The 27,186-nt window shown below is 42.9% G+C and overlaps 2 protein-coding genes across 2 annotated transcripts; one reads left to right on the top strand and one right to left on the bottom strand.

Moving 5' to 3' along the window:
* Nucleotides 1-1,150: 1,150 nt before the first annotated feature.
* LOC308320329 (N-alpha-acetyltransferase 15, NatA auxiliary subunit-like) lies at nucleotides 1,151-3,676 on the bottom strand (the record flags this gene model as incomplete). Its single annotated transcript, XM_080770642.1, has 1 exon — nucleotides 1,151-3,676. One exon carries the CDS (start codon nucleotides 3,674-3,676, stop codon nucleotides 1,151-1,153), a length of 2,526 nt encoding a protein of 841 aa, XP_080626768.1.
* A 710-nt stretch (nucleotides 3,677-4,386) lies between these two features.
* Nucleotides 4,387-26,826, top strand: phf10 (PHD finger protein 10). Its single transcript, XM_080760626.1, has 12 exons — nucleotides 4,387-4,478; nucleotides 5,435-5,547; nucleotides 6,652-6,782; nucleotides 7,801-7,884; nucleotides 8,098-8,222; nucleotides 8,630-8,779; nucleotides 10,430-10,539; nucleotides 11,032-11,179; nucleotides 12,999-13,172; nucleotides 22,673-22,781; nucleotides 23,518-23,706; nucleotides 24,645-26,826. Exons 1-12 carry the CDS (start codon nucleotides 4,398-4,400, stop codon nucleotides 24,728-24,730), a joined length of 1,500 nt encoding a protein of 499 aa, XP_080616752.1. The 5' UTR covers nucleotides 4,387-4,397; the 3' UTR covers nucleotides 24,731-26,826.
* The last annotated feature ends 360 nt before the right edge of the window (nucleotides 26,827-27,186 follow it).

Below are 27,186 nucleotides of genomic sequence, written 5' to 3'. Positions count from 1 at the left end.
GGAGCTGTGGGGAAATGTATGCGAGAAATAGTTCCAGGAATAGTTCCAATTCCAGGTGAACTGCCAGAAAGCTATAAAGAAACAGGAAGTGAGGCGCCGAGCCTGGGTTCCATTTTGGGCAGTTAGAAGAGTGTTTGGTGTGGTTGTCTCAAACACTCTTTTCAAGCCAATACTAAGCTACCATAACTCAGAACTGAACTAAAACCAATACGCAGTTTGCCCAAGGAACATTGGGTGCGGGAGGATAGTAAAGTTTGGTCGGACATTGATGCTTTGGACTCTTAAGAAAACAATCCAGTGTTTGTGCACAAAGGAACCAGCGGAGGGCTCCTGACTTAAAGGAGAATTCCATACTAAAAGGCTTTCTTACCTTTCTTTGTAGTTGTTACGTCCCCACCAAAGAGGTCCAGGTGTTATTTTGTGCAAAAGCTACTTATTGGCTATTTCCCCTACCATGAGCCCTACATGAATTGCATTGAATTGAATGGGGCTATATCCTCTCTTCATAATGTAAATAATATCCCAAGCGGCACACTTTACTACTTCTTTCGATGGAAATAAGCGAATTAGCATAACACCCCATAGCCCCATTCAATGCAATGCAATTCATTGAGGGCTTATGGTAGGGAAAATAGCCAATAAGGAGTTTTTGCACAAAAAAACACCTGGACCTCTTTGGTGGGGACGTAACAACTACAAAGAAAGGTAAGAAATATAAGAAAGTATTCTAGCATGGAATTCTCCTTTAAAGGTTGTTTGAGGAGGACCGTTTCTTTTTTCCAGTAAGCATTTTTCTTTGTTTTATAACCTGTTTTGATTACTTTATTGAACAAAAGAGAGGATCTACAACGTTCAGGATACTAGGATACTTGGATTACTTTTTGGGGATTCTTTTGGGATACTTTACTCTGGGACACTTTTAAAGGGAAATTGGAGGGGACATTTTGAAGTGAAGTGAGCATTTAATTTACATTTTGAAAAGGGATTGATTGTTCTATTGTATTTTTGTTTGATCTACCTTTAAACAAGATAACGATATTGCAATTTAAGTTAAAAAGGAATAGTTTTGTGTTTTCTTTTGCTCTACAATACAATTAGTTTCCAGTATAAAGATTTACTGTCACAGGTATAGGACCTTTATTTCTTTACTTTATTTATAACTCAGACATATAACTTCATGGTTCTGATTATTTCCAGGAGGCAAGAAAGCTAATGCATAAGGATACAGCTTGTTACACTCTGCACGGTACGCCTCCGCCCGCTCCTTACAGTTGCCCAGCACGCCGTTCCTAAGACTCTCCAGGACGTCTGTGCAGATTTGTATGGTTCTATTGTTGAGCGATTCATCTAGTGCAGTGGCCAGTTCCACAGCCTTCGTTTCCATTGATGGGTCCAGATACAGCATCATCTTTGCAGCAGCCAGTCTGTGTGTTATAGAGTCACGGTGCTTAGTGAGAAAGTCCTGGTTGAAACTCTTGGCATTGCTTTCTCCAAACAGCCGCGCAATCTCCTGCTTAAGCACCGTCCCCACCACCTCTGTCAGATCCCTGCTATCCGACACTCCTTTGAAGAAGCGTACTAGACACTGGTGGAGCCATGGGTGGTCTGGATCTATGAGCAATGCTCTCTTCACTGACTGGAGCATCATCAAGGGCATCTTTTTCCTCAAGTAGATCTCAAAGGCCAGAAGGTGTGTGTCTATCTTGTCTTTGACCAGTTGTGTGAGAGGTGTCAGGAACTTCATAGCTTCATCCAGCGGTTTTTCTACCCTGGCCAGCTTGTAAGGAATGAGTTCCTCCTTTATACCTTCGATCTCCTCGTCATCATCGTCGTCCTTCTTCTTGTTTTCTTCCAGCTGGGCCTTCTTCTGGGCTCGCCGCTGCTTGTGCTGCAGCTTTTTCAGCTCTGCGGCTGAGAGGTTGGCTGTGTCCGCCTGCAGCGCCTTGTTATCGTCCGTGAGAGGGTTGTCATGGAGACTCAGGTAGATGATGATGGCGGTGTGGGCGGCCTTGCGGTAGAACGAATGCACTCGCAGGACATCCTCCAGCCGCAGGAAGTCTACAAACGAGCGTAGCGTCGTTTTCCGCATGCAGTGCATGTGGAAGTCAAGCTGGTCATCTGTGATCTCCTCAAAATGCCTCTCAATTTCGTGGCATTTCTTGAGGGCCTCGCCGAACTTGTTTGCGGACTTGTAGGCTCGCGCACACTCAATCTGGAACCACATGCACTGTTTCTCGTTTAGGTGCTCTGCTACTGATGCCCCCTCCTGGGTGAATTTAGAGCACATGTCTTCTGCCTCTTTGATCATTCCAGCTTGCAGCATGTACTTGGCACACTTTGAGTTGATGAATCTGTCGGCAGTGTCCAGGGACTGGGCCTCATCCATCCACTGTGTGGCCTCCCTGATGTTCCCAGCACGCTTGTATATCTTCGCTTTTACAACGTATAGCTCGATGAGGATAGGTGTGTGCTGGATGGCTGTATTGATGTATTTGAGGGCCAGTGTCTGTTGATCAATCATGTTGTAATGCTGTGCCAGGAAGTACTGCACCCAGAGCAATGTGGTTGGTGGCTCCTCATCCTCACCCTCGTCATTCTGGTTGTACCTTTTGCAGCATTTTAATGACTTTTCATAACCTACAACTAAGTCTTCTAGTATTGAAACCTTGTCTTTGTCAAGGTATAGTGACTTGATGGTGGTGAAGACTGGGGGACAGCCTTTACTGAAGCTCATCCTCAGATACCTGTCCAGGACCTTGCAGAACTTCTCACCAGACAGGAAATTGAGTGGCAGCCTACGAGGAACCAGAGCCCTTGGAAACTTCTCCCAGGAATCCTCATAGATCTTTTGTCTCTCCTCAACACTGCCAGGTTTTAAAGCCTTCTCCAGGCCAAGGTAGTGGCTACAGTTCTCTGGGTTCCGCTCCTGTAGGCGGAGGTAGACCTTGGTAGCTTCCTCCGGACGCTCCAGCTTCAACAGAAGCTCTCCTCGCACCTCCTCTACGGTCAGTTTGTCACAAATTTGTTTTTCATAGCTGGTAAGATGCTCCAGGGCCTCCTTATATCGACCCGCTTCCCTCAGCACCTGGTTCTGGTAAAGCAGCAGTTCACTGTACTCATAGGCCTCCTTGTCTGGAGACTCCTGCTGCTCTTTTCTGAATTCCTCAATGATCTTGGAAGCAGTTTCGTAATCCTGCAGGAGGTGGTAGGCGATAGCGTAGCCTATCCAGGAGACTCGCTTAGTCGGACACAGCTGCAGCAACCGATACCGGGTGTCCCTGTAACCCTCCAGGTCTCTCACCCGGATCTGGAGCAGGGAGATTTCGCGGAGGTACTCCAAGTTGTCCTTGTTGCCGTTGAGCGCATTGCGGTAACACTTGATGGCATCATCATAGTTCTTGTTGGATCGGTGGAGCAGGGCGTAAATATGCCAGCAGAGGTGACTCCAGCAGGCATTCAGGCCTCTCTTCACCAGCTCAAGGCCCTCCTCCTTCTTCCCCAGAAGATTCAGAGTTAAGCCCTTCATCGCCAGGGTCTCTCCATGGTCTGCCAACTTGGGGTTGGAGAGGATTTGCTTGCAGAACTTGAGTCCTTTTCTGTGCTGATTGTGTTCATAACATTGCAGGACCTTCTTGAAGAGAGCATTCTCTTTTGGCGGTAAGGTAAGTGTCGGCATTGTTGCTGTAGATCACCTCTCTCAGCAACATGGAGATAACATTAAGACATTAGGACAGTCGAAGCAAGTTGAATAATGTCAGCTTGGTGGTGTGATGTCAGACTTTTCTGACCTGACGTTGTGATTGGTTGAGTGGCATTGCAAGTATTTCCAAATATAGAAGTATAGAATTCATAGCAACTTATTTTTGATACCTGTACCCTAACAACAGCCGCTCCCAAATATAGACACGTGGATCTCCTTATGACCAGTTCATTCAGTGTACGTAACATTGGCGGGCGACGGCCAATTAATTGAAGGGACATCATAGAGTCTAAGGTCAGGACAATATAATGAACAAATGAAAAGTGCGTGCGCCGGTTCAGGACAGGTCAGACCCAGTACAGAGCTTACGAGGATGAGGGGGCAGAAACTGTGCGCGCGAGCGCTGTTCATGCAGCCTGGAGAGAAGCTGGAGTTTGAATTTGAAATACTGTATGGTTTTCAATGAGGACGGGGCAAATATCAGCAATTTTTAGCCCATGTGTGCAGTACAAACCTGAGTAGTACATGGCTTTGAGCCTCTGGTAGGATCTAACTAGCAAAAATTGACATGATGTTGCACACTCTTGTACAGTAGGTGGCGGTATGCACCTTTACGTTGGTTGCGATCCGCCAAAAAACTCAGAGAAGAAGAAGTAGTTTGGCTCTCAGCAGCTGCAGCAGGAGTAGCTCAGTCAACATGGCTACAGTACTCCCCATCAGACCTCCTCCTCCTTGCGACTCTAGTAATCCCGCAACTCCAGGAGCACAATCCATAAAGGTATTAAACATGGCTGGCAACGAAAATCACATGTACACGGTGTGTGTTTATGATGATGAAGCTGTGTACATTCTTGTGCTGTATAATGAGGCGTTATCTAACGGCTAACTCGTTAATGAATGGCACGTTAGCTGCAGCAGTTAGCAGCATCTCCCTCTTTGTTCTCCTAATGCTGATGAGTGCATTGATTAAAGTGAATACATTATTAATGATTAATAAACACTAATCCGTTTGGCATAACTTGTAATGCTAGTAATAGGCCTTTTCTAGTGCTAAACAAGACATGTACGTCTCCATCCATGCGTATGGCTGCAGCTACTGTAGCTGTAAGCTGGGTTGATTTGGATAACGTTTTAGTGAGTTTTGTTTGACCCAAGGATGTGGAATTGAAGTTAATTCTCTTAAAGTTTTTATTATACAACCATTCATTCTAATGTTTTGCATTATGGGAGTTAATTGTCAATCATAACTGCAAACATTGTCATTGGGTGCTCTGTTTATTATAGACAATGTGTGTATTGGAGTCAGATCATAAGAAGTTAACAATAATAGTCAAATATCGCTATGTTGCAGACTCCTTACCCTCCTTCAAAACAGCCACAAAAGAGCACCTATATTATATGCAATTTGTAACTTGTCCCTGTATAAAGTCTATCAAGACGTACCCCATCACAAACAGTTTACTGTGCATACGTTTTTGTGTGTGTCACTGTTACTGTTGATGTATGTTATTGTATGTCTTTGTATATAGGCTATAATTGTCTGTCTTTAAAGGTCTCAATGAATTGAATACACAGGAGTCAGGACCACAATGGAAACAAGTCTTAGCCCTTATATTAGGGATTTCCGTGTCATCCTTTTCAGCAACATAATCGTACCACTGTACTATTTGTAAACAGTTAAAGTATTCAATCAATACATTGTTATTCTTATTCTAATGTTGATGTCTTCTACAGGAAGATGTGATTGAGGAAGTGTCCAACGATGGAAGCCAGCTTCCTAAGAGGAGGAGAATGGGTTCTGGGGACAGCTCCAGGAGTTGTGACACATCCAGCATGCAGGATCCTGGGTGGGTCAGCTTAACCTAGCCTGGGCACCATTCCATTTCGGATTCATGAACCGGTCGGGAGCGGATGATATCGCTACTTCATGTTGTAGTATTGTTTTGTAGTCATCAATCTTCCGGAACTTCCTTTTCCCTCAAACCGATTTTTCTCAATAAAAGCTACAGGCTACGAGAGCTTTTATTGTTATTCTTCCGGTTTGAGGGAAAAGGAAGTTCCGTTTGATTGTTCCTGCCTGATGACTACAAAACAAAACAATACTACAACATGACGTAACGATATCATCCGTTCCAGACCGGTTCACACAGCACTTTTGGAACAGAGACCAGGCTTTCCTCCGAGGTGGAAAGCCTGAAAGAGTACTGTATATTCAAAGATTTGCGACATTTTCACGAATAGGTTAACCCAGTGGTTCCCAAACTGTGGTGCGTACACCCCTTGTGGTGCGTGAGTGCCTTCTAGGGGGTGCGCGACATGAAAAGGCTAATGGTGGTGCTATGGTTTTATATTAAATGTATTTTATTTACATATGCCAATATATGGCCTATGCTGCATATATATGCCATATTCAGGTTCATATGTGCATGTGGATAAATAGGAAATATGTCTCTATATAGCTTATGCAATTTATATTTCCATGTGGGGGGTGCGTCAGCTAGATCGGGAGGTAACGGGGTGCATGGCCAAAAAGGTTTGGGGACCGCTGGGTTAACCCATTAAGACCTATAGAGGCCGATTCTACAAATGCCTTCTAAATCAGTAGTTCCCACACTTGAGTGCCGCACTGTGAGCTTGTATATCTGCTATTAATGCTAATAGCCAATGTAAAAATCAAATGTGTGTACAAATGGACCCCCATTTGTACACTCTCAGAGTTAAAAATTCACAATAGCAGCACCCTGACTGTGTTTGACCAGAAAGGAACAGAATATCAGTGGTAACACCTGTGAAGGAAGTAGGGAAGGGCCCCAAGTTCTTTTCAAAATTGCGTGTGTGCATATAGCCCATCTTTGGGCTATATCTTTTGCTTGCTGTTTATAAGCCCTCTTTCATTGTGGGTGGTTTATTTATTACAATCCTTGTTGCCTGTCTGTCTTTACCTTTCCCAGTCCCACATATTTCCCAGCAGAGAACCTGACAGAGTACAAATGGCCTGCAGACGACACAGGAGAGTACTACATGCTGCAGGAACAGGTCAGCGAGTACCTCGGAGTCACCTCTTTCAAGAGGAAATATCCCGGTAAGGCTGGAGTTAAAATATAACCCTTCACGAGTCAAGAACCACAACTTTGACAAAGGTTAAAGATGTTTATTGAATGCAAAAGAATGGATGAGGAGAAGGGGCGTATGTTCCGGGAGGGTTGCTAACCCAGGAGTTTTTGGGGAGGAGGTTGTTCACATCGTTGGCACAGCTTCGTGGACTGGACCGAGACCCCCCAGCAGGAACCTGAGAAGTAGGAGAGGGAGAGAGAGAGAGAGAAAAGAGTTTTGTTTGGATCGTTTTGTTCCACTTTAGCCATGTAAATGTCTGTTTTCTTATGCCAATAAGGCTCCTTTGAATAGAAATTGAAAGAGGGGAGCAGGGAAAAGAGCTACTATGGAGGTGAATGGGGTGGAGGTGGGATGAATGCGGCTTGTGTGCGACACAGCTAGACGGGTGGAGCATAGATGCTTCTGGGTGATTTGGCAAGGTTTAAGTAATGCCCGTGATTTGGGCGTAGGGCGGGATAAAGGTGTAGTTCTCCTACCCCTGAACATCTGTTGTCCCAACTCGATTTAAAGCACTGAATGTCTGATCCCTTTCCCGAGCAACATTAGCCACTTCCTCTTGGGGAATCCTGAAGTGTTCCAAGGCCAGTGTGGAGATAATGAGAAGGTACACTACAAATGGAACAATTTTATAAATCTTTGGGACACCAATCTACACTGTGAAGTGTTAATTTAACTGGTGTAAATAAAACTCCTACGGGTCCATTTGGTTCCATTTGTACACCCTCACAAGTAGCAGAACTGTAAAGGGTCCATTTGCACCCTTGGTGGTCCCCAAACCTGACAAAGAAAAAGCAAAACCAAAAGAAATCAGTCCCCAAAAATCTCTATAAATGGAGACAAACTTGATAACTTCACAAGAGCCAGGACAAATTAAACAATCATATGTACACACACACACACACACACACACACACACACACACACACACACACACACACACACAGACTCCAGTCATTAGTAATCATTTTCTATTCCACCATTTGTAGACTTGGAGAGGAGAGATCTGTCCCACAAGGAGAAGCTGCATCTACGAGAACAAAATGTCATCACTGAGACACAATGCACTTTGGGTAGGAAGCATTGTAACAGTGTCATACCATTTTGATCAAGTACAGTGAGGAATTGTGAGACTCTTATTACTTAAAGTCAAACCTATATCTAAAACCTTAAAACATACTGACTATTTGTATATGACTGAGGAACTTGATGAATAAAAATGAACACTTAACATTTGTATTCGTTACCTTGATGTAATACATATGTGGGTGAATGTTCATTTCCAGGTCTGACAGCCCTGCGGAGTGACGAAGTGATCGATTTGATGATAAGGGAGTATCCCCCCAAACATTCAGAGTACTCTGTCATTCTGCAGGAAAGAGAGAGACAGCGGATAGCCAAAGAGTATTCTGTAAGTATATGTGTTAACAGGGAAACGGCAATTGAAAATGAGACTAACATTCAAAATTGTAGATGAAGCCCTGCCCTCCATGACCTCAGTACCGGTGAGCAACTCCCTCAGCCACAACACCAGAGGGAGCGTGAATAATGATCTGGTGCCACCCACATTTAGAACAAATATGGGTAAATTCTCCTTCCACAGCACTGCCACTCAGGTGTGGAATGCCCACCCCACCCCCAATTTATTTCTATTCCAACATGTGCATAGTTATCATGTTTTTGATAAGGAGGAGGAGCATCTTTGCTTTCTACTACATTGCCTCGTACCATTTGTCTGATTTCTCCATAACCACTTGTGAATTAAAACACTAGAGTAGTTTCTGAAGTCTTTTGTCTGGTCCTGTTCTTCCCACCCAGCAAATGCAGCAGCAGAACCCTCAGAAAGTAGAGGCCAGTAAAGTTCCGGAGTACATCAAGAAGGCAGCTAAGAAGGCGGCAGAGTTCAACAGCAACTTCAACAGGGAGAGAATGGAGGAGAGGAGGGCTTACTTTGACCTCCAGACACACGTAGGTCCTAGTAACTACATTCTACAACCCAAAAAGAGGGTTGAGTTTGAGTGTGCAACTTTGAGATTGGGAATAGAGTTAACACTGGTGACATTGTGTAGAACTTGTGACATCTTAATCAATAGGTAATATTTTAGTTTTTGCCTTTGCAATGTTTTTGCATAATCTTAACAGCGATGACAGGTCTCCAGAGAAAATGGCAGAGTCCACGTTATCATTTTCTGAGTGGTGCAACCACTCCTACAACCAGCAATGTCCGTGTTCACCTATGTATGTATTAATGAGCACGAGTATGACTGAGTAACAGTTGGGGTGCTGTTTGCCAGAAACAGAGAGAGATAGTATTAGTGCTGCACTGTTTTTTTTGTTTGTTTATTGGTTTTTTTCACAGAAGCATTATTTAAATACTGAGTTTGACAAATAATAAATGGTGGTATTGACAGCTTCTCTTAAATAAACCCCACAATTATGACATAAAAGAGTAAACACATTGAATTTTCACCCCAAAGAAAAAGGACAACAGAAAACAAGACAAACAAACCTTAAATATCAGTAAAAGTTGAAAAATAAAAGGCATTAGTGCTGCACTGTTGCCTGCTAATGAGAGAGAGAGGAGAGGAGGGGGGGGACAATGCAACAATGAATGAAAACGCTGCAGTGTGCACGTCAGGTGGCTAGGTGGCGGTGATGGACTGCCAGATAGACCAGGCACGCATGTACATTCTAGTACACTTCCATTCTACTTCCTATCACAAGGCTGTTTGTTTACATCATGGTTTACATTCACCATCACTAGTCGCTACATTTGTATTCATAGGACGAGCGGGGCTCATTCTCGGAACTCCAAATATGGCTTACGGCTCTGCATCAATGTAATAAACATAGACTTTGTGAGCCATGGTGTCACACGCTTTGCGTTTAGCCCGTTTACATGGAAGGAGTTTTCACTTTGTTGCTTTTTCAACCCCCGAAAACTTTGTTGTTGTCCAGACAGACCCTGCAAACGATACTTTATTTTGTTTTCTATGGACACAGTGAGTGATGTCATGGCTCCATGCAATGCTTGTTTTGTTACCACAGCGCTCTGACTTCTCTGGTGCAATATCCTCTTAGATCAATGCCATTTATAAAGGTAATGGGTCGCACACAGTGCCAAGAGTGAGGTTTATTTTTCTTTACGTCAACGAGCACATGTAACGCCAACACTTGGCATATCAGCCAACAGCCATGATAGACCCAGTACAAAAATATATTTAAATGTTTTGGTTCACCAGTTAAATAACGAGTAAGACGCGCGAACGCGGGAAGCGAACGCACTCAGCTCCATATATGGGCACAAAAGGGGCCAGGTCCACAACAAACAAATCACTGGCCCCTTTTGTGCCCATATATGGAGCTGAGTGGACCTGGCCCCTTTTGTGCCCATATATGGAGCTGAGTGATTGCTGATGCAACACACTCCATATTTGGATAGCGGGACAGACGGACAGACACACAGACACACAGACATGATCTGTTAGGTCTCATAGTAAGTGCTCACTGCGTTCGCAATCACTGCGTTCGCAATAAAGCACCAGCTTAACTATTCACAGAAGGAAACAAACCCCAAAGGTGGAGTGTTTTGAGAATGAATGCATTTGCTTTCCCTAGATCATCCAAGTACCACAGGGCAGGTTCAAGGTGCTAGCTCCAGAGTTGACCAAGACGGGGCCCTACCCTGTATCTCTCATACCAGGACAGTTCCAAGACTATTACAAGAGGTACATTGTCTTAAACAATCCTATTATATCCTGTTTCGTGTGGAAGGCTGCATCTTCCATCTCTCGTAGAAGATCAGAGAGGGTGAGAATCACCTACCTACTGTCAAGCCATATATCCCATTTAGGACTGAGGCTGACTCTAAACAACGCCTTCTAAACACTGACCCAAGTTTTCTGAAAAATGTATTCAAAATTTACAAAAATCTTATGCTGCTATATACTGTACATAGCAACAAGAACTCCAAAAGGGCTTCCCGTCCTGAGTGGTAAAAACACCAAAAATGCGTTCCCGTCCTGAATGGGATATATCACTATAACTTGACAGTATCTCTAGGCCAGAAAACACAATTTCATGCCCATAATAATAACGGGCAAGATGTAAACCTTGAAATGCTATTTGCAGCAATACATTACATTTTTTTTCGAGCATAGGTTCCCCTGGCAGTGAGAATGAGCAGGATGAGTAGTTGATGCAGGTGTTGTCTATCACAGGTACTCTCCTGATGAGCTCCGTTACCTGCCGTTGAACACGGCTCTGTTTGAGCCTCCTCTGGACCCAGAGCTTCCCGCGTTGGACTCGGAACCCGACTCGGATGATGCAGAGGACGGCAAGGACGACAAAAAGCCCAAGAATTCATCTGTAAGACATCACTACTATTGCTGCTATTACTAGTACTGTAGCAGTTATAATCTCCCAATCCCCCTGCTTTAGTACAGTTTCAATGCAATCTAGGGCTACAACTAGGGATGCACCGATGTGGAAATTCTTGGCCAATACCGATGTTAAAATAACAATTTAGGGGGCACGGTGACACAGTTGGTAGTGCTGTCGCCTCACAACTAGAAGGTCCTGGGTTCGATTCCCGCTGGGGACGCTGTGGGCACTGGCGGCGTGTTCCCTCCTCCGCGTCATCAGTGCCCATACCCGAGGCGGGGGTTGGCGATAGGGCCTTTCTGTGTGGAGTTTGCATGTTCTCCCCGTGTCCCCTAGGGTAGATACCCTCACAAAAACATGCCGTAATCTTGGTCTCTAAAAAACTACCTCCCCCTGGCCAGCCGGGGCGCCTGATGGAGGGGAAAGGAACTGGTCGGAATAACGTGTCCCTTCCACGCGCTACATCCGGCCGGGGAAATTCCCCTCTGTCAGGTGAAAAGAAGCAGCTTGGACTCCTCATGCATAGAAGGAGGCATGAGGTCAGTCCGCTGCCCCCCCAGGTTGGCAGAGGAAGTGTAGCGCCCAGGATTACATTAGACAATTGGCACTGGGTGAAAAGAAAACTGGGTTACAAAATCGTGGGATAAAATGTTTAGAAATAAATAAATAAATAACAATTTAGCCGATACTGATACCGATATATGTTTGTTTAGTTATATGTCGTTTTTATTTCCCCCTTTTGTGCCAGGGAAACAAATGCATCTTCAGTACAATTAATTAATGTTCAGAATCTACAGCTTGGTAGGCTGCAGATAACGACACACCAACCTAGCCAACGGAAAATGTAAGCTTTTCAATAACAGATAATATCGGCATCGGTTAACAACCCGAACGCCCGGGGGTATTTAGGACCATTAAATCAGAGGGCCCAGCGATTTGCAGCAACAGCACATTTCAAGAGCACCAGGTGCCATCTTGGATGTAGCTGAAGTAGCTAGATGTAGCCAAAACACCACAAGGCGATCGACAACAACGGGAGGTATGATTAATTCTAACACGACTAGTGACGGGACCGCAATGGCCCGTCAAAAACATAATCTTTGATTATAATTGGATGGATTGATTTAGATCAAGAGTTATTCACGTTTTAACATCCACTAAAATGGGGGGGAACATTTTGAATGACGTCCCAACCGGAAATGACATCGAATGTTGCCCAACAGCAACAGGCGCTCCCAGCCTGTAGAGCGATGCGCTCGGTTTTGATATCAAATTTATATTATCAATAAAGTCCATCCTGAGTGTCGAGCTTTACTATTTGATAGGACGGAGACCTCCGTTTATGCCACTCAGGGTGTTAATGTCAGTTTATTTGCAGATAGCGATATTGACCGATAACTGAAATATCGGCCAATACCGATATGTGGCCGATACATGCATCCCTAGCTACGACTATTGTCTTAGAGATTATTTTATCGATAGTGTTAATGTTTTTTTTTTCTTCTAACAAATCAATGCAAAAATAAATATTTGTCAGGTGCTTGAAAAGCATCCTGGCCTACATTCACTACTACCTCTAGCGACACTTTTTCATGATTGGCTGCCTCGTCTCTAGGCTGCCTCTAAGCCAATGGGAGACTTGCCCATGAAACCCATATTCTGAACAAGAATGACTCATCATTCTTGTTTTATAGTGTCAGAAAAACTAAGTCGAAATTTACCTCAGTAAGACTTTACGTAATACAAAGGTCTTGGTGTAACCACCTATGCACCTCCCCCCCACACACACACTCTCTCTCTCCAGGACAGTTCTTCGGGCAACACGACAGATGTGGAAAGCCAGGAGGCAGCAGCTGGTGGACAGGGCCACAACAAGTCCAAAGCCAAGGACAGGTCAAACTCTGCGGGCAAGGATGGCGGTACCCCACGCCATACAGCAGCGTCCAACAAATCAGCAGCCACCACCCCGGGGTACAAGGTAGAGGAAAAACCCACCTGAACTCTCCTGTCCTCCAACAGCAGCAGCACTTTTCTACCCCCTCCCTCCCCTCCACTCCTCTTTCTACTTCTACTAGTACTACTCCCTTATTCCAAACCCACCCCCCACTACCTTTATTCACCCCGTTCCCCGGTTTCTACAGTTCAACAGCACTTTCACCTTGGAGAGCCTGGTCTTCACACGCACACGCACACACTCACGCACGCACACACGCACACACACACACACACACACACACACACACACACACACACACACACACTGGGTCTTCAGTCAGTGTTTTCATGGTTGCAACTTGGTTGTTTTGTTTCTGTTCTTCATATCAGACTGTGAGCAATAAGAACATTTGAAAGGAATGGGTTCACTATTTTTTTTCGTCTTCGCTGCACTTTTTTCTAGTTTTGCCTGAAGACATTATTGAAGTTCAAAATTTGTACTTTCCCCCCCCTTTTGAATGTCTTAATATACCTCTTGTCTGCCCCCACTTGTCTAAAAGATACTTCTAAGACAAGTAAGCAGACAGTTTCGGCTGCTAGTTTCATTATTATACTTTTCCTTGTTTTTTAGAGTATATAACTTTTTATTCTGAAACCGATATTCTACGCTACATGCATTTTATAGAGAAGAAGTAGTTCACCCAAGAATGAAATTTGTGTCTTCTACTACTCTCTCTCATTCCAGTGGAAAGACATATGTCCACAAAACAGTCATGGATATTGCTGCTCGCAAAACTACTGTATGTAAAGGCTTTATTTTATTTAGCACCTTTAGAGCTCTAAAAAGAGCAAGACACCATATTATTCTTCGTAGAAGAGACATGTATGTAGTGCAAATCTATTTAGTTCAAATCTCTGTTCCAAATTAATTTGCTACATAAATGAATAATGGTGCGCTAAATAATGGTGGAAAAATACAGTTTTTTTCCACTCGGTTCCATCGTTTTCGCTTTATTTATGCTGAAAGAGTTGTACAGAGTAATCATAATCAGGGCTGTACATAATTATTTGGGCTAGTTCTCAAAGGAGCACCTGTAAATGCAAGTTGGTGCGCACAGGGGGGGGGGGGGGGGGGGGGGATACGGACGTTTGCCACAATGTTATGCTGTCCACACAGGCTGATGCAAAAGATGCAAAGATGCTCGCAGACAGTGTAGCTGTAGGCTAGTCGTTAAGCAGCAGGAGGACGTTTGTTAGCAGCTCAACCACTGAAACCAAAACAAACGTCCAACACACATAAAAGTAATTACTCACCTACTGCTGCAGGTTCCATGTTTAAGTAATCCCAGTGTTGTTCAAGATGCATGGTTTTCTTTTCATCTTGTAAATAATTATGGTCGCGTGGTTTAGCGACTACCAGGTGCACGTAACTTTGGGAAAGTGTTATACATAGTAGCTTGTTTTCAACTGAAACAGACATTTTGACGACGCATGTGCACTGGCGCACCGGTTGTGTGCCCCCCTGATCATAATGGTTATTATTTTTTATTTTATTATCTACATGCCGAGAGGCTGAGATTATACATTTTCAGCCCATGTTCGTGTAACACCCAGGAATCGAACCCGGGTCTCCCACGTGGAAAGCCAACATCTTAACCACTAAGTCAAAGGCAATTGCCTATGGCTCGGGGGAGATATTACACTTTTGAGCCTAAAAAAAGATGGTCTTTCCAAACCCATTTAGGACTGACACCAGATTCTACAAAATGTCTTCTGGTCTTTCTCAACCCATTTAGGACTGACACCAGATTCTACAAAATGTCTTCTAAATCCTGACAGTTTTCTGTCAGGAAAACTGTCAGAAAACTGTTAGTGGTTCTCAAACTATTTCATGTCAAGGAACCCCAGAATTGTATGCAAGTGGCCGACGACCCCCATCTGAAAATATGTTGTTCCAGGGACCCCCAGAAGCAAAGATTTCAGTCGCTCTGAAATAATGATGATAATGAATTGCAAGTGCTCAAAGCTCAAAGCGTGACATCATTCATTCATACATTGGGAGGTGAAGCGGCGAACAGTCGACACCAGCGTCCCCACTTCCCACATTCACACACCAATGGTGGCAATCTCACACCGACCAACTCATTGGAGACAATGTAGGGTTCAGTTTCTTGCCCAAGGACACTTCAACATGTGGACAGGAGGAGCCGGGATTCAAACCGCCGACCCATGGATCATTGGACGGCCTGCTCTACCTCCTGAGCCACAGCCGCCCTGAAAGAATATATATTCAAAGATTTGCGCCACATTTTAAAGATATTTCAAACATAGCAGATATACAAGCTCATAGCGCTGCACTCGCGCTATGAGTTGTAGGTCCCGTCCTGAATGGGTTAAAACTAAAGGTTCAGTGAGTGCTGGTATTCTCTTTTAGAGATTTATTGTAAAGTTATTTTCCAGACGTTCACCCGGTAAGAAAGTTCAGTATTGTTGGAAGCAATTGGAGTTGTTGGAGCAGCCTTGCTGTAGAATAGATTGTTGCATTGGCAGTGAGTCAGAGTTGTTGTTTTTAATTTAGTTTTTTTTAAACATTTATCCAGGGGAGGTTGGCTGAACATGAGTACTCTGAATTGAATTGACAAATGTGCTCTTCTAACCTGCCTAGCCTGACCTGGCTGCTGTGTACTGTAGAGGGACTCGGACCTCGGTGCCCAATTTGCATTGGCAGTGAATCGATGGGTAGAGGGACTCCTCGTCCACTGCATTGGCAGTGAATCCATGGGTAGAGGGACTCCTCATCCACTGCATTGGCAGTGAATCCATGGGTAGAGGGACTCCTCATCCACTGCATTGGCAGTGAATCGATGGGTAGAGGGACTTCTCGTCCAATTTGCATTGGCAGTGAATCCATGGGTAGAGGGACTTATCGTCCACTTTGCATTGGCAGTTAATCGATGGGTAGAGGGACTCCTCATCCACTGCATTGGCAGTGAATCCATGGGTAGAGGGACTCCTCATCCACTGCATTGGCAGTGAATCGATGGGTAGAGGGACTTCTCGTCCAATTTGCATTGGCAGTGAATCGATGGGTAGAGGGACTTATCGTCCACTTTGCATTGGCAGTTAATCGATGGGTAGAGGGACTTCTCGTCCAATTTGCATTGGCAGTGAATCGATGGGTAGAGGGACTCCTCGTCCACTGCATTGGCAGTGAATCCATGGGTAGAGGGACTTATCGTCCACTTTGCATTGGCAGTTAATCGATGGGTAGAGGGACTCCTCATCCACTGCATTGGCAGTTAATCGATGGGTAGAGGGACTCCTCATCCACTGCATTGGCAGTGAATCCATGGGTAGAGGGACTCCTCATCCACTGCATTGGCAGTGAATCGATGGGTAGAGGGACTCCTCATCCACTGCATTGGCAGTGAATCCATGGGTAGAGGGACTCCTCATCCACTGCATTGGCAGTGAATCGATGGGTAGAGGGACTTCTCGTCCAATTTGCATTGGCAGTGAATCCATGGGTAGAGGGACTTATCGTCCACTTTGCATTGGCAGTTAATCGATGGGTAGAGGGACTCCTCATCCACTGCATTGGCAGTGAATCCATGGGTAGAGGGACTCCTCATCCACTGCATTGGCAGTGAATCGGTGGGTAGAGGGACTTCTCGTCCAATTTGCATTGGCAGTGAATCCATGGGTAGAGGGACTTATCGTCCACTTTGCATTGGCAGTGAATCGATGGGTAGAGGGACTCCTGGTCCAATTTGCATTGGCAGTGAATCGATGGGTAGAGGGACTTATCGTCCACTTTGCATTGGCACGCAGTGAATCGATGGGTAGAGGGACTCCTCGTCCAATTTGCATTGGCAGTCAATGGGTAGAGAGGCTTGTGCGCTTCCTCTGGAGACTGCCCTTCGTTAAAACTTAACTCATAAACCAGCAAGGTGGAAAAAAGCTGCACTCCAAACTAAAAGATGCCAGACTGGCTCAGATGCAATTTCTCATGTTATTGAGAACGTCTGCCACAGCAGATTAAAAAGTAATACTGGAGATATAGGACCCTCTTAAAGCCAACATTTGATCATCCCCACCTGTGTTAATGAATTACACAGCATCACAGTTAGAAGTTAAATAGCAGTTCACAATATAAACAGTACAAAAATCACAGATGTAGAAGTCACAGACATATTTTTTTATACATTGCATTATACTGTATATTTAAAGGCATAAGGTCTGCTCTAGTTCACAGAGAGAGGCAGAGATTGTTTTCGTCCCTGCCTGTCAGGGTGTCTGTCTCTTTCTAGTTTTTTGGTCATCATATTTGGACGAGCAAATCAGTATTTATGTCCTACACAAAGATTGCGAGACATGGCCAAAGCATTTTTGCGGGTCCCCAGCCAAAAACATTGAGAATCCCTTCTCTAAAGGACTGGCTACTGTTGGTTTCAGTTGTTTTGGAGAAAATTCCCAGTGTCCCAGTCCCTAGGGAGGTCCTTGATGCACGTCCCACTGGAAGGAGACCCCCGGGTAGACCAAGGACCAGATGGAGGGATTACATCTCCACACTGGCCTTGGAATGCCTCGGGATCCCCCAGGAGGAAGTTACTAATGTTGCTCTGGTGATAGTCTCGTCTAGCCAGATAACTATTCCACAATCTCCGAATGCTATATAGAGTCTGGAACTACACCTCCCGAAATCCGAGTAAGGAAGCTGCCATTTCCGTTCACTCATTTCATTTCCTTTCCTGCTAAGCAACAAGCTATATAGCTTAGATAATTTCTATATATTCGGATTAATGTGTGTGACTGTAAAGACAAAACGGAAGTGGGGAGGAGGCTCATGATGGAGCTTCCGTTGCTCCAGACTGTATGACGGAAGCATTTGGAAATTGCGATAGGCAACAGTCTGGCAATGCGAGACTACTCTGGAGAGGAAAGTCTGGAGCTCTCTGGTGGAGCTATGGAGAAGCGGTTGAAGATTGATGGATGGATAGATGGAGAAAATTGGTAGATGTTTTGCTAGCAATGTCCTTGAGTGTTTTGTGGGCAAATTATATCTGTATTTTCACTGGCACGAGTGGGTATAGACAATAATTATATAATTTACATTCTAGGGTGAACTATTCTTTTAAAAATAATAGATGTTGGCAACACTAAAGTTTGAGAGTTTATAACAAAAATGTGTTGCAAGTGGGAAATTTGCATAAGCTCTAATGTTTTACGTGTAAATCCGTATGTGTTTGTTGTTTTTATGTTAGTGATGTACTTTGCCCTCTTCTAACTTAATCAGACAGTTTGATATTGGCCCCACTTGTCCTTATTAGTTGCCTAGAATAGATGAGGACACAGTCAGCGACCCTATTCACACTGGCTCACATGAGTTCAGCTGCAACTAGCATGTTAGTTTCGTGTTTTTGTGTTATTTATCTCTTAATAACACTTTGTTTAGCACGGCTCTATGAATGATTTTGTTGCGGGAGTGATTACAAAATCGGTCCTTGACAGATTTTAGGCCAGATTTATGTCCTTAAAAGCTAATACATGATGGCAATAACTGTTAACATGGATGGATTACAGTGAAAATAGGCCCTGTGCACAAATTCGAAAGCCCCCCCCCCACGTCTGTTAATCTACACTGCCACAAAATTCTACCATGGCATTATCACCCCACTTTAGCTTTCCTTTGTGTACATTGGACCCACAGAAGTTCAGTTCAGCTCAACTCTGTGGTGTGAACAGGGTCCATTTCTCGTCTGCCAGTTCAGCTTTATTTTATAGTTTGTCTTTTTCTCTGAGTCAGTTATCTAGAGGTTGGCTGAGACATGGAGACCTTGCCCACTATACTTGTAGATACCGACAGCTCAGACACCAACCTGATGTCCTAATATTGATCTTATCAGATTGGTTTAACTTGCAAGTTATTAATTGGCCAGTAGCAACTGGCAAAATAGCAGCACATTTACCAATGGTTACATTCATGTACCTAGAGTATATCTATGGTGTTGTTCAAATATTCTTCATAAAATGTACTTTTGTTTGGACAGCTCATGTAGGAAACGTGGCCCGTTTGTCAGAAGCTGTACTATATTTGCAAACTGCCAAAGCTAAATATACCTTAGGTTCAGCTTTATGCGTTTTGATGGAATTTTGAGTCCTAAAACATGAAATGTATTTATTTGTGTGCAGATGCATGGTGTGACTTTATTTAGATTATGTCAGCTTCCTTATATTGAATTTATATGGTAAATATTTTATTATCATTATCACTGTTACCTTTGTCATTAATGTTGTAGGATATACGCTTCTTTGGTTCCCCACATATAACTTTATTTTATTGTATCTTCAATTTCAAACATTTTGAATTTGACAGCCATGGTTTTAATCAGGTGTCACCAGTTCTATACACACGGCATGCAGTGCTAGCGAGGTGGTGAGATAATTGGCATCGTTACAAATCTCTCTTTCTTACCCTAAATAAGGCTATCAATCAATTTGTTAAATCAGTCTGCTGACACGAGACGTCTAAAAGTGTAAGCTGATATATTTAATGTGGTCAAGCCTACGGTCAGAAAAACACAAAACCTTTTAGAATTGTCTCGTCTCCATGATCTAAAGACATGTAGGTAGATTATGAACTGTGGTTGACTGAACTCTTCTGGTGTGTTTTTCCAACGTAGTCTGCCTCTTTGTACATATCTATGGATAGCTTTAAACCTTCTTGCAACATTATGCATCCCCAGTTAAATTATACCTTATACCAGCTCCAGCTGGTATTATTTCATGCATGTACTCTTTCTTGCATTTTGCAGAATTCACATTCAATTGAAATTCAAAAGTAATTTGCCCCCTTACCTGAAACAACTTCAAGTCCAATGAATCACTAATTTTGGTCATACTGTAAGTGGTTGGGAACCAGTCTGTTTACATCATGTACTCGCATGATCAACCATTTGATACAGATTGATCTTTGATCATTTTTTGGAATATATTAATCATGTGAATGGCTCTTCACTGAGTTGGAAGAAAGCAGGTGTTGAATACATCCTAAATTCGAAATGGCGTACATCGTTTTAAGAGCAGAAATGAAAGTGAGTGGTTCAAAGAGCTGTATCTGAGTGAATCCCTCCCCTGCTTCTTTCGTTCTTAGTTTAGCTCTGTGTTTTTTCTAGTCTTTATTCCTATGACTAAACCTGGTGCTTTATTGACTCATACCTTTGTCTTTGCCTTCTGTCTAATGCTTCCTTCCATTTTAATGAAGGATGCTTCACATCTCGTCACAGAGCTTATCGAAATCTGAATAAATAATTCGCTCAAATAAATGTGGGGTAGCGGGCAAATATTTTAATGTTGGACTACTATATTTCAAAAGTATTTTAGGACCACCACACCAGTACATATACAGACATGTGACAAATGAAAGGAAAAACAACACGGTGTCAATGCGTCAGGCCTCCATGAACCACCAGAACAGCTTCAGTGAGTGCACCTTCATATAGATTATATGGAACTCTTCTGGAGGAACACTGTTCTAACTAAAGTTATTCCCTCTTTTGGTACGTCGGTCCAAAATCAGCCCGATTATAGGATAGATGTTCAAATAGGATGAGATCTGGTGAGGTGAGTGCGAAGGCCATAGCATATGATTCACAGCATTTTCATACTCATCCTGGAATAGACCACCCCCATCAGGGTAGAAATGTAAATCAGGTGATCATACAATAACGTAATGATTTGCAATGACCCTGCAAGGACGCAAAATGCCACCGTTTCCCCATTTATTCTTTTGGTTTTCTTCCAATTTGTCACTTGCTGTATATTGCTTGCAAGGTTATTTAACACATTTATTTCAAATTCATTACTTTCATAGCTTTTTATCATCTGCAGTTTGCCCGTACAGCATGACTGTACACAGGCACACAGGGGGTTTACAGTCCAAATGAAAACCGGAAATTTCAGATTGTATACTAGCATTGGCGGTAAAAGCAAGGCAACTGTTTGTCAAAGTCAGTGAATATTCTGTTGATCTGTGGCTACCAGTGTAGTTTAGTCACATTTGGTCTATAGAATGTCCCACAGTAGACGTGTGATGTCCTGATTTGAATCTCCCTCCCCTCTGTTCCATTTGGAATTTCTTCTCTGGACAGTCTTGTGGTCTAACCTGATGATTTTTTTTTTTAGATTGTCCTTATTTAGACACCACATTTGAAGAGTTGCAATAAAAGTTTCAAACCCATAGAGTGGAGAGAGAAGTGGTGATTTTCTCTTCTTTACTTAGTCAACGAACATTTGGTGGTCAGTTAGCCTTGATCAAGTTTGACATGAGCAATAATGACTGAAATGACGGGTGTGTTTATAATTTGGTAATCTGAATGGGCTGTTTGCAAATTAACATTCTTCTTTCTTCATTCACCTTTCTTGGCACCTTCTAGCCGTAACCAGACCTACTGCGCGGACGTTTTCTGCTGTCTTCCGGGTTTTTAGACAGCTGGTGGATGGAAAAGAAGCTCCACCCACGTGGCTGAATGCCTTGATGGCCAGATTCCCGGAAACGCTTGCCCCCGTGGCAGTCAACCGTGTGGGTGGAGCTTCTTTTCCATCCACCAGCTGTCTAAAAACCCAGAAAAGACGCTGGCCGACAGAGAAAACGCCCGCGGCTGTCGGCTCAGGTCTGGAAATGATGTCCAGTGTTCAGAACACACTGGGATCTCTGTCAAAGGAGTCCGTGTAGTATACTTTTAGGTGTTACAAGATTAACGAGAATGAAGCAAATTAACTGGCAAAACTTTCTGGCCAGCTAGTCACAGCTGTTCCATGACCGTTCAAATTTGTAATATCCATTATTATTTATATATCCATTATCTGACATAAACATTTTAAAATGTACGTATTTACACTTTAATTCTTCAGTTAGAGCTAGACCATTGTCTTTTCTAAATGGAGCATCAGAGTGCCTTTATGAACACACCCACATGTGTTTGTGTTGCTGTAAGGTGTCAGATCAGCTTTGTCTCAAACAAGTCACATTTTGTTTACATGTAAATCAAGAGACAAACTGCCTTGCATGTATACGTATGTACATTTGTTTCTCCCTTGGTATTTGCATCTGTGTTTGGACACAATTGGGTATGAAATGTTTTATCTGTTTATTTATTTTTTATTTTATATATTAACCCATTGACGCCTGGTGCAACGTATACGTTGTTCTACCCTTGATGCCGGCGCACTCTCTGTGTCTCATCAGCTATTGTAGTATACATGTAGCAACATAACTATTTTAAAAAAAATCATCAGAATTTGAAGGTTTTCAGAAACCTTAGGTCAGTTCCCAGATTCGGCCTCAGGCATCAATGGGTTAAGTATTGAAAATGTGCACAGTAAATCCTTACTGTTAATTTAACTCTGAAGACTGAATGGAAGCAAATTGACCCTTATGGGTCCATTTGGTTCCATTTGTTATTTTGCCTATGACTACAGTAACAGTACACAGGTCACCTTTATGATTTCATTTGGTTTTATAGCATTATTCTGCCCTTGCAGCGTAAGGTCATTCCCAATGCTATATGTGGCATTTGCCAGAAGGGTAAAGAGTCCAACAAGAAAGGAAAGCCAGAGACTCTCATTCACTGCTCCCAATGTGATAACAGTGGTAAGTTCAATTTATTATTTTAAAGGATAATTCCTTTTTTATGAGTTATTCATAGGGTTCTTTGACCCAACAGTTATCTGAGAATCAGGTTAAATTGCAGGTTGTGGTTTGGCTTTTTTATTATTATACAATGAGTTGATTTGCCCCTAGGCCTTTTACTCCTTGAGTATAAGTAACATCACAGACAGCCACCCCTGGCTGTCTGTGGTGTTATGACTACTAGTCAAACATTCATAGAATTACACTTGCACTAACATCTAGTCAGTGGAACCCAGTGGGTACTGCCACAGTAGCAGCCTTGTTGATGTTAATAGTGCTCTTTCTGCTTTCAAGGGCTGCTAAGACAGGTGCTTGTTGCCCTATTTAGACGTGTGTGTGTGTGTGCGTGTGTGTGTGTGTGTGTGGTGGCAGAGAGGGAGGAAAGGTGTGCAATACATTACTTCAGCTAGAATGGAAGCAGGGAAGTTGTGTGATTAGTTGGAAATCAGTCACACTGCATGACTGCAGGATAAATGCCCAGCCTTGCTTGGAAAATGAAACCGTAAACACTAAATGTATTCCTTTAATTACAATTCTCTCTATGTTTATGTGTGTGTTTGTGCGTGCGTGCGTGCGTGCGCTATATGGATGTTTGTCTGTGTGAGAGACTGCCTCCGTCTGTGCCTTTATGTGTATGGCTTTCTCTGTGGCATCATTGATTTGTCTACTTGTGCATGTGTGTGCATCCAACCTATAGGGCATCCATCTTGCCTGGACATGAGTGAGGAGCTGATGTGTGTGATCAAGACCTACCGTTGGCAGTGTATGGAGTGTAAAACCTGCAGTGTGTGCCAGCAGCCACATCACGAGGACGAAATGATGTTCTGTGACAAGTGTGATCGAGGATTCCACACATTCTGTGTCGGCGTGGATGCTATACCCATGGGTGAGTTGACTCTATGCACAATTATTAGGGAGTGGACACTTAAGCCCTGTTTTATTTCATAAAACGGTACATACACACACACTACTACTACGGTACTTTTACTCCCTTACTCCATCCACCCAACTCCAGGGATAGTTATGAGTCCATTAGTGAACATACTCAACTTTTGTCAACCACTGCCAGGAATGGCATTCACTTGTTTTTTTTAACTTTGCTTGTGTATTCTGTGACGGATTTGTTCCAGCTTGGCAATGGAAAGCATCTCGTTGAGCCATCTTTTGAAAATGTGAATAAGTTGGAGACTTCCAATTTGTCTGTATACATTTATTTGCAGCAACAATAGTACCATACCTGCCTTTAAGGGCCACTTCACCCCTTTTGCAACCAGAGCTTATTTTAATGATGTTTAGGACACAAGAAACACTTTCTTGGGGTTTGTATGTGTGTAATATGTTTTTTTTTTAGATAATTTAATTATGAAGCCATGTTCATGACCATAGTCTCACTTTTTTCCTGGACTACAAAGTCACACCTCCATGCAGCCTCACCGCTCTCCACAGGAATTCGGCAATCCAGTCAAACACACAGACTTCATTATTTTTCTGGCCATAGGGTGCAAATTTCAAATTGTGCTACTGTTATCTACTACAAATACTATTAACACATACTATTAATACATTGAGTGACTGCTGTTTCTTCCCTTTTAAGCATCTGTTTTCTGTGGGAAGGAAGGGTCCCTTGTCTCATCAGAGAAACAAAATATTGCTAAACGTAAACGGCGATCTGTCTGAATATTCCAGTTGTCTGGAGAGCCAATTAAATATATTTCCCCAGAAATTGGTTAATACTGGACAGTGCCAGAATAGATGTTTGCCTGTGATATTTTAATGGTTATTGTGCTCCATTCTTCACTCACACTGTCAAATGTTTTCCCTTAGGTCTCTGGATGTGTGAGCTATGTGAGAAAGACTTCACCACACCCAAGAAAAAGGGAGCAAAGAAGCCCAAATCAGCTCAGAAATAATACACGGCAACAGAGACCTGTTTCTCCCTAAAGGCTTGTGTACACACATATACTGTACATATAGTATAAACGTATTTGTATAAATTGGCTTTAAGGCCCAGCACACAAAATGTTGATCAAATGTAGATCCAGATTATAAAATAAATGCAGACTGAAGCTGTACGAGTACAGATTCCTACGGAAAGAAGATCAGGTTGAAATGTTTACCTAAAATTTTAAATGGGTTTTCTTGGGACATGAATTGTAAGGGTGCATGTATTTTTCAAGCTTAGACCATCATTTTGGGAGCATATATTTTTGAACGGTAGCGAGAACAACCACCCAACAACATAAGCTATATTCCATTAGAGATGAAATATATTTTTCTACATGGAAAACAGGAAATATTGTTTGTAAAAAAAAATATGTATTAAAGGAGAATTCCATGCTAGAATGCTTTCTTACTTTTCTTTGTAGTTACGTCCCCACCAAAGAGTGGTGTTTAAGTGTTTTTTTGTGCAAAAAACCTTATTGGCTATTAAGCCCTCAATGAATTGCATTGAATTGAATGGGGCTATGGGGTGTTGTGCTAATTTGCTTATTTCCATCAAAATAAGTAGTAAAGTGTGCCACTGGGGGGGTATCGTGGAAGTGGCGGGATTCAGAAAAGCTTAACTGAGGGTTCCGAAAGGGTTTAATACACTCTCTGCCTTAGGTTGTGACCAGGTTTTTCTCCTCGTGAATGAGTAAAGCTTGGACTAAGGCTACCTTTGCCCCCCAATTTTTTTAATTATGGCCTGCCCAACATCTTTGGCCCTTATCAATATTATATATTTTAATGTTTACATGCTAATGAAAATATAGGCCTTTTGCTTATTTTTCTGTCCAATGACATGGACCAAGTTACTGTGGAACATCTTGCTCCATTAGCAGAATATATTTCTGGTGTGAAATGGCATTTGGCAAGGGACTCTCACAAAGAGAACAGCGTGCTGCGTGCACTTTTCTGGGGGTTTGGCACCTACCCCTAACCTGACTTTGCCAGCTGGGGGCGGTATTGGGTAACCATGTTCCCCAACACCGCAACCATCTGGGACCTCTCAGGGAGTTGAGCTAACACCGAACCGCTCCGTACCGAACCAATCAGCGTGAGCTAAGGGCGGGATATGTGCGAAACCGGATGTGAAGCTATATAGACACGTGACGTCAATATGATTGGTTGTGTTTGCACGCCCACACGGTGATAGACAGACGGTCCCATCCAATCATCTACCAAGTATCTTGAAAAAAATAAACAGCCCCGTCATCGAATTGCCTCCCGAGATCCCAGATCCCAATAAGCTGTGAAACAAACTTGTGTAGCAAGCTTCTTGGATCTGGCAGCGTCAGGTTAACCTACCCCCCTCAGTACTATAGTATGCTATAGGTCCACCGTCCAACAATACATTTTCATTCATATATTTCTGACTCCATTTGTTTCAGATTATGTATTTTATCTTCTGTTATATCCTGTGTATCCGTTTGATACTGGGAGTTAGCTTCAGCAAATTAACAAGACCCCTGGTTTTTGCTACGGTGTCACCTAAAGTAGGCAGTGCCATTCATTTTTCATGACGGGCAGTTTCGTCCTAATCATCTTTTAAGAAAACCCAAAAGTGACATGGGTTATAGTTGACTTTGTATTTTTATTTCAAGTTTTATTTAACAAGGCAGGGTGGTTAAAACCTTAATTAAACAGATTTTTTTTGTTTAAAGAAAGTGTGCATTACAAGCCAGTTAAATTGAGTCTGGTCCTACTATCAGTGGCCAGCTCTACCTGCCTTAAGGCTTGACTACTAGAAAGATTGTTTCCCTTTACATGCATTATGTTCTTGCTTAATGTTTTCTATGTTTTCCGTGTTGATATTGTTCTAACGAAATCTATGCACTCACAGACAGTGCTGTAGTAGGCCACTATGAATTAGAGCCTCTGCAGCTCTGCTGAATCATGTTTTGGCATTTTCTTTAAACTTTCCTTTTTTACTCTCCATTATCCTGCAATTATGTTTTGGTCATTGTATTGTATTATGAAATGGTCTCAAATGTCAACCAAATAACATTTTCCTCCCAATAAAAGCTTTTAGTAAAATGTGTTTTTCATTTATCTGTAGCAATTTGCATTGTAAAACATGTTAATCTCACACACTCACATAAACTTTATGTACTTCAACTTAAGTACAAAACGAAAATCTGATTGAGACAAGTAGGCCTAGCACATGTATTTGAGTTAGTAGTAGGAAGGACAGATCAGTGAATATGGAGCGTAGTATAGTATTGTTAGATTGGATCTATATATCCACCCCATTATCCAACAAAGAAACTGAACATCACACCATCGTGCCTGTGGAGGGCGCACTCTAGCTGCATCTTGATAAAGGCGGAGCGGATGATGTTGAGAGGAGGAAGAAGACACGGCTGCAGTGTTGCCATGTCCGCTT

This window comes from Protomyctophum bolini (assembly GCF_963924005.1).
Source record: "Protomyctophum bolini genome assembly, chromosome: 1".
Classification (NCBI taxonomy): Eukaryota; Metazoa; Chordata; class Actinopteri; order Myctophiformes; family Myctophidae; genus Protomyctophum; species Protomyctophum bolini.
Note: the sequence above shows the minus strand (reverse complement) of the source record. Positions and strands in the feature narration are given on the sequence as shown.

Coding starts and splice junctions, on each gene's coding strand:
- phf10 (XM_080760626.1), top strand. CDS start 4,398: ATGGCTACAGTACTCCCCATCAGACCTCCTCCTCCTTGCGACTCTAGT. Junction 10,540..11,031: donor TTCCAAGACTATTACAAGAG/GTACATTGTCTT, acceptor TGTCTATCACAG/GTACTCTCCTGATGAGCTCC. Junction 13,173..22,672: donor CCACCACCCCGGGGTACAAG/GTAGAGGAAAAA, acceptor CTGCCCTTGCAG/CGTAAGGTCATTCCCAATGC.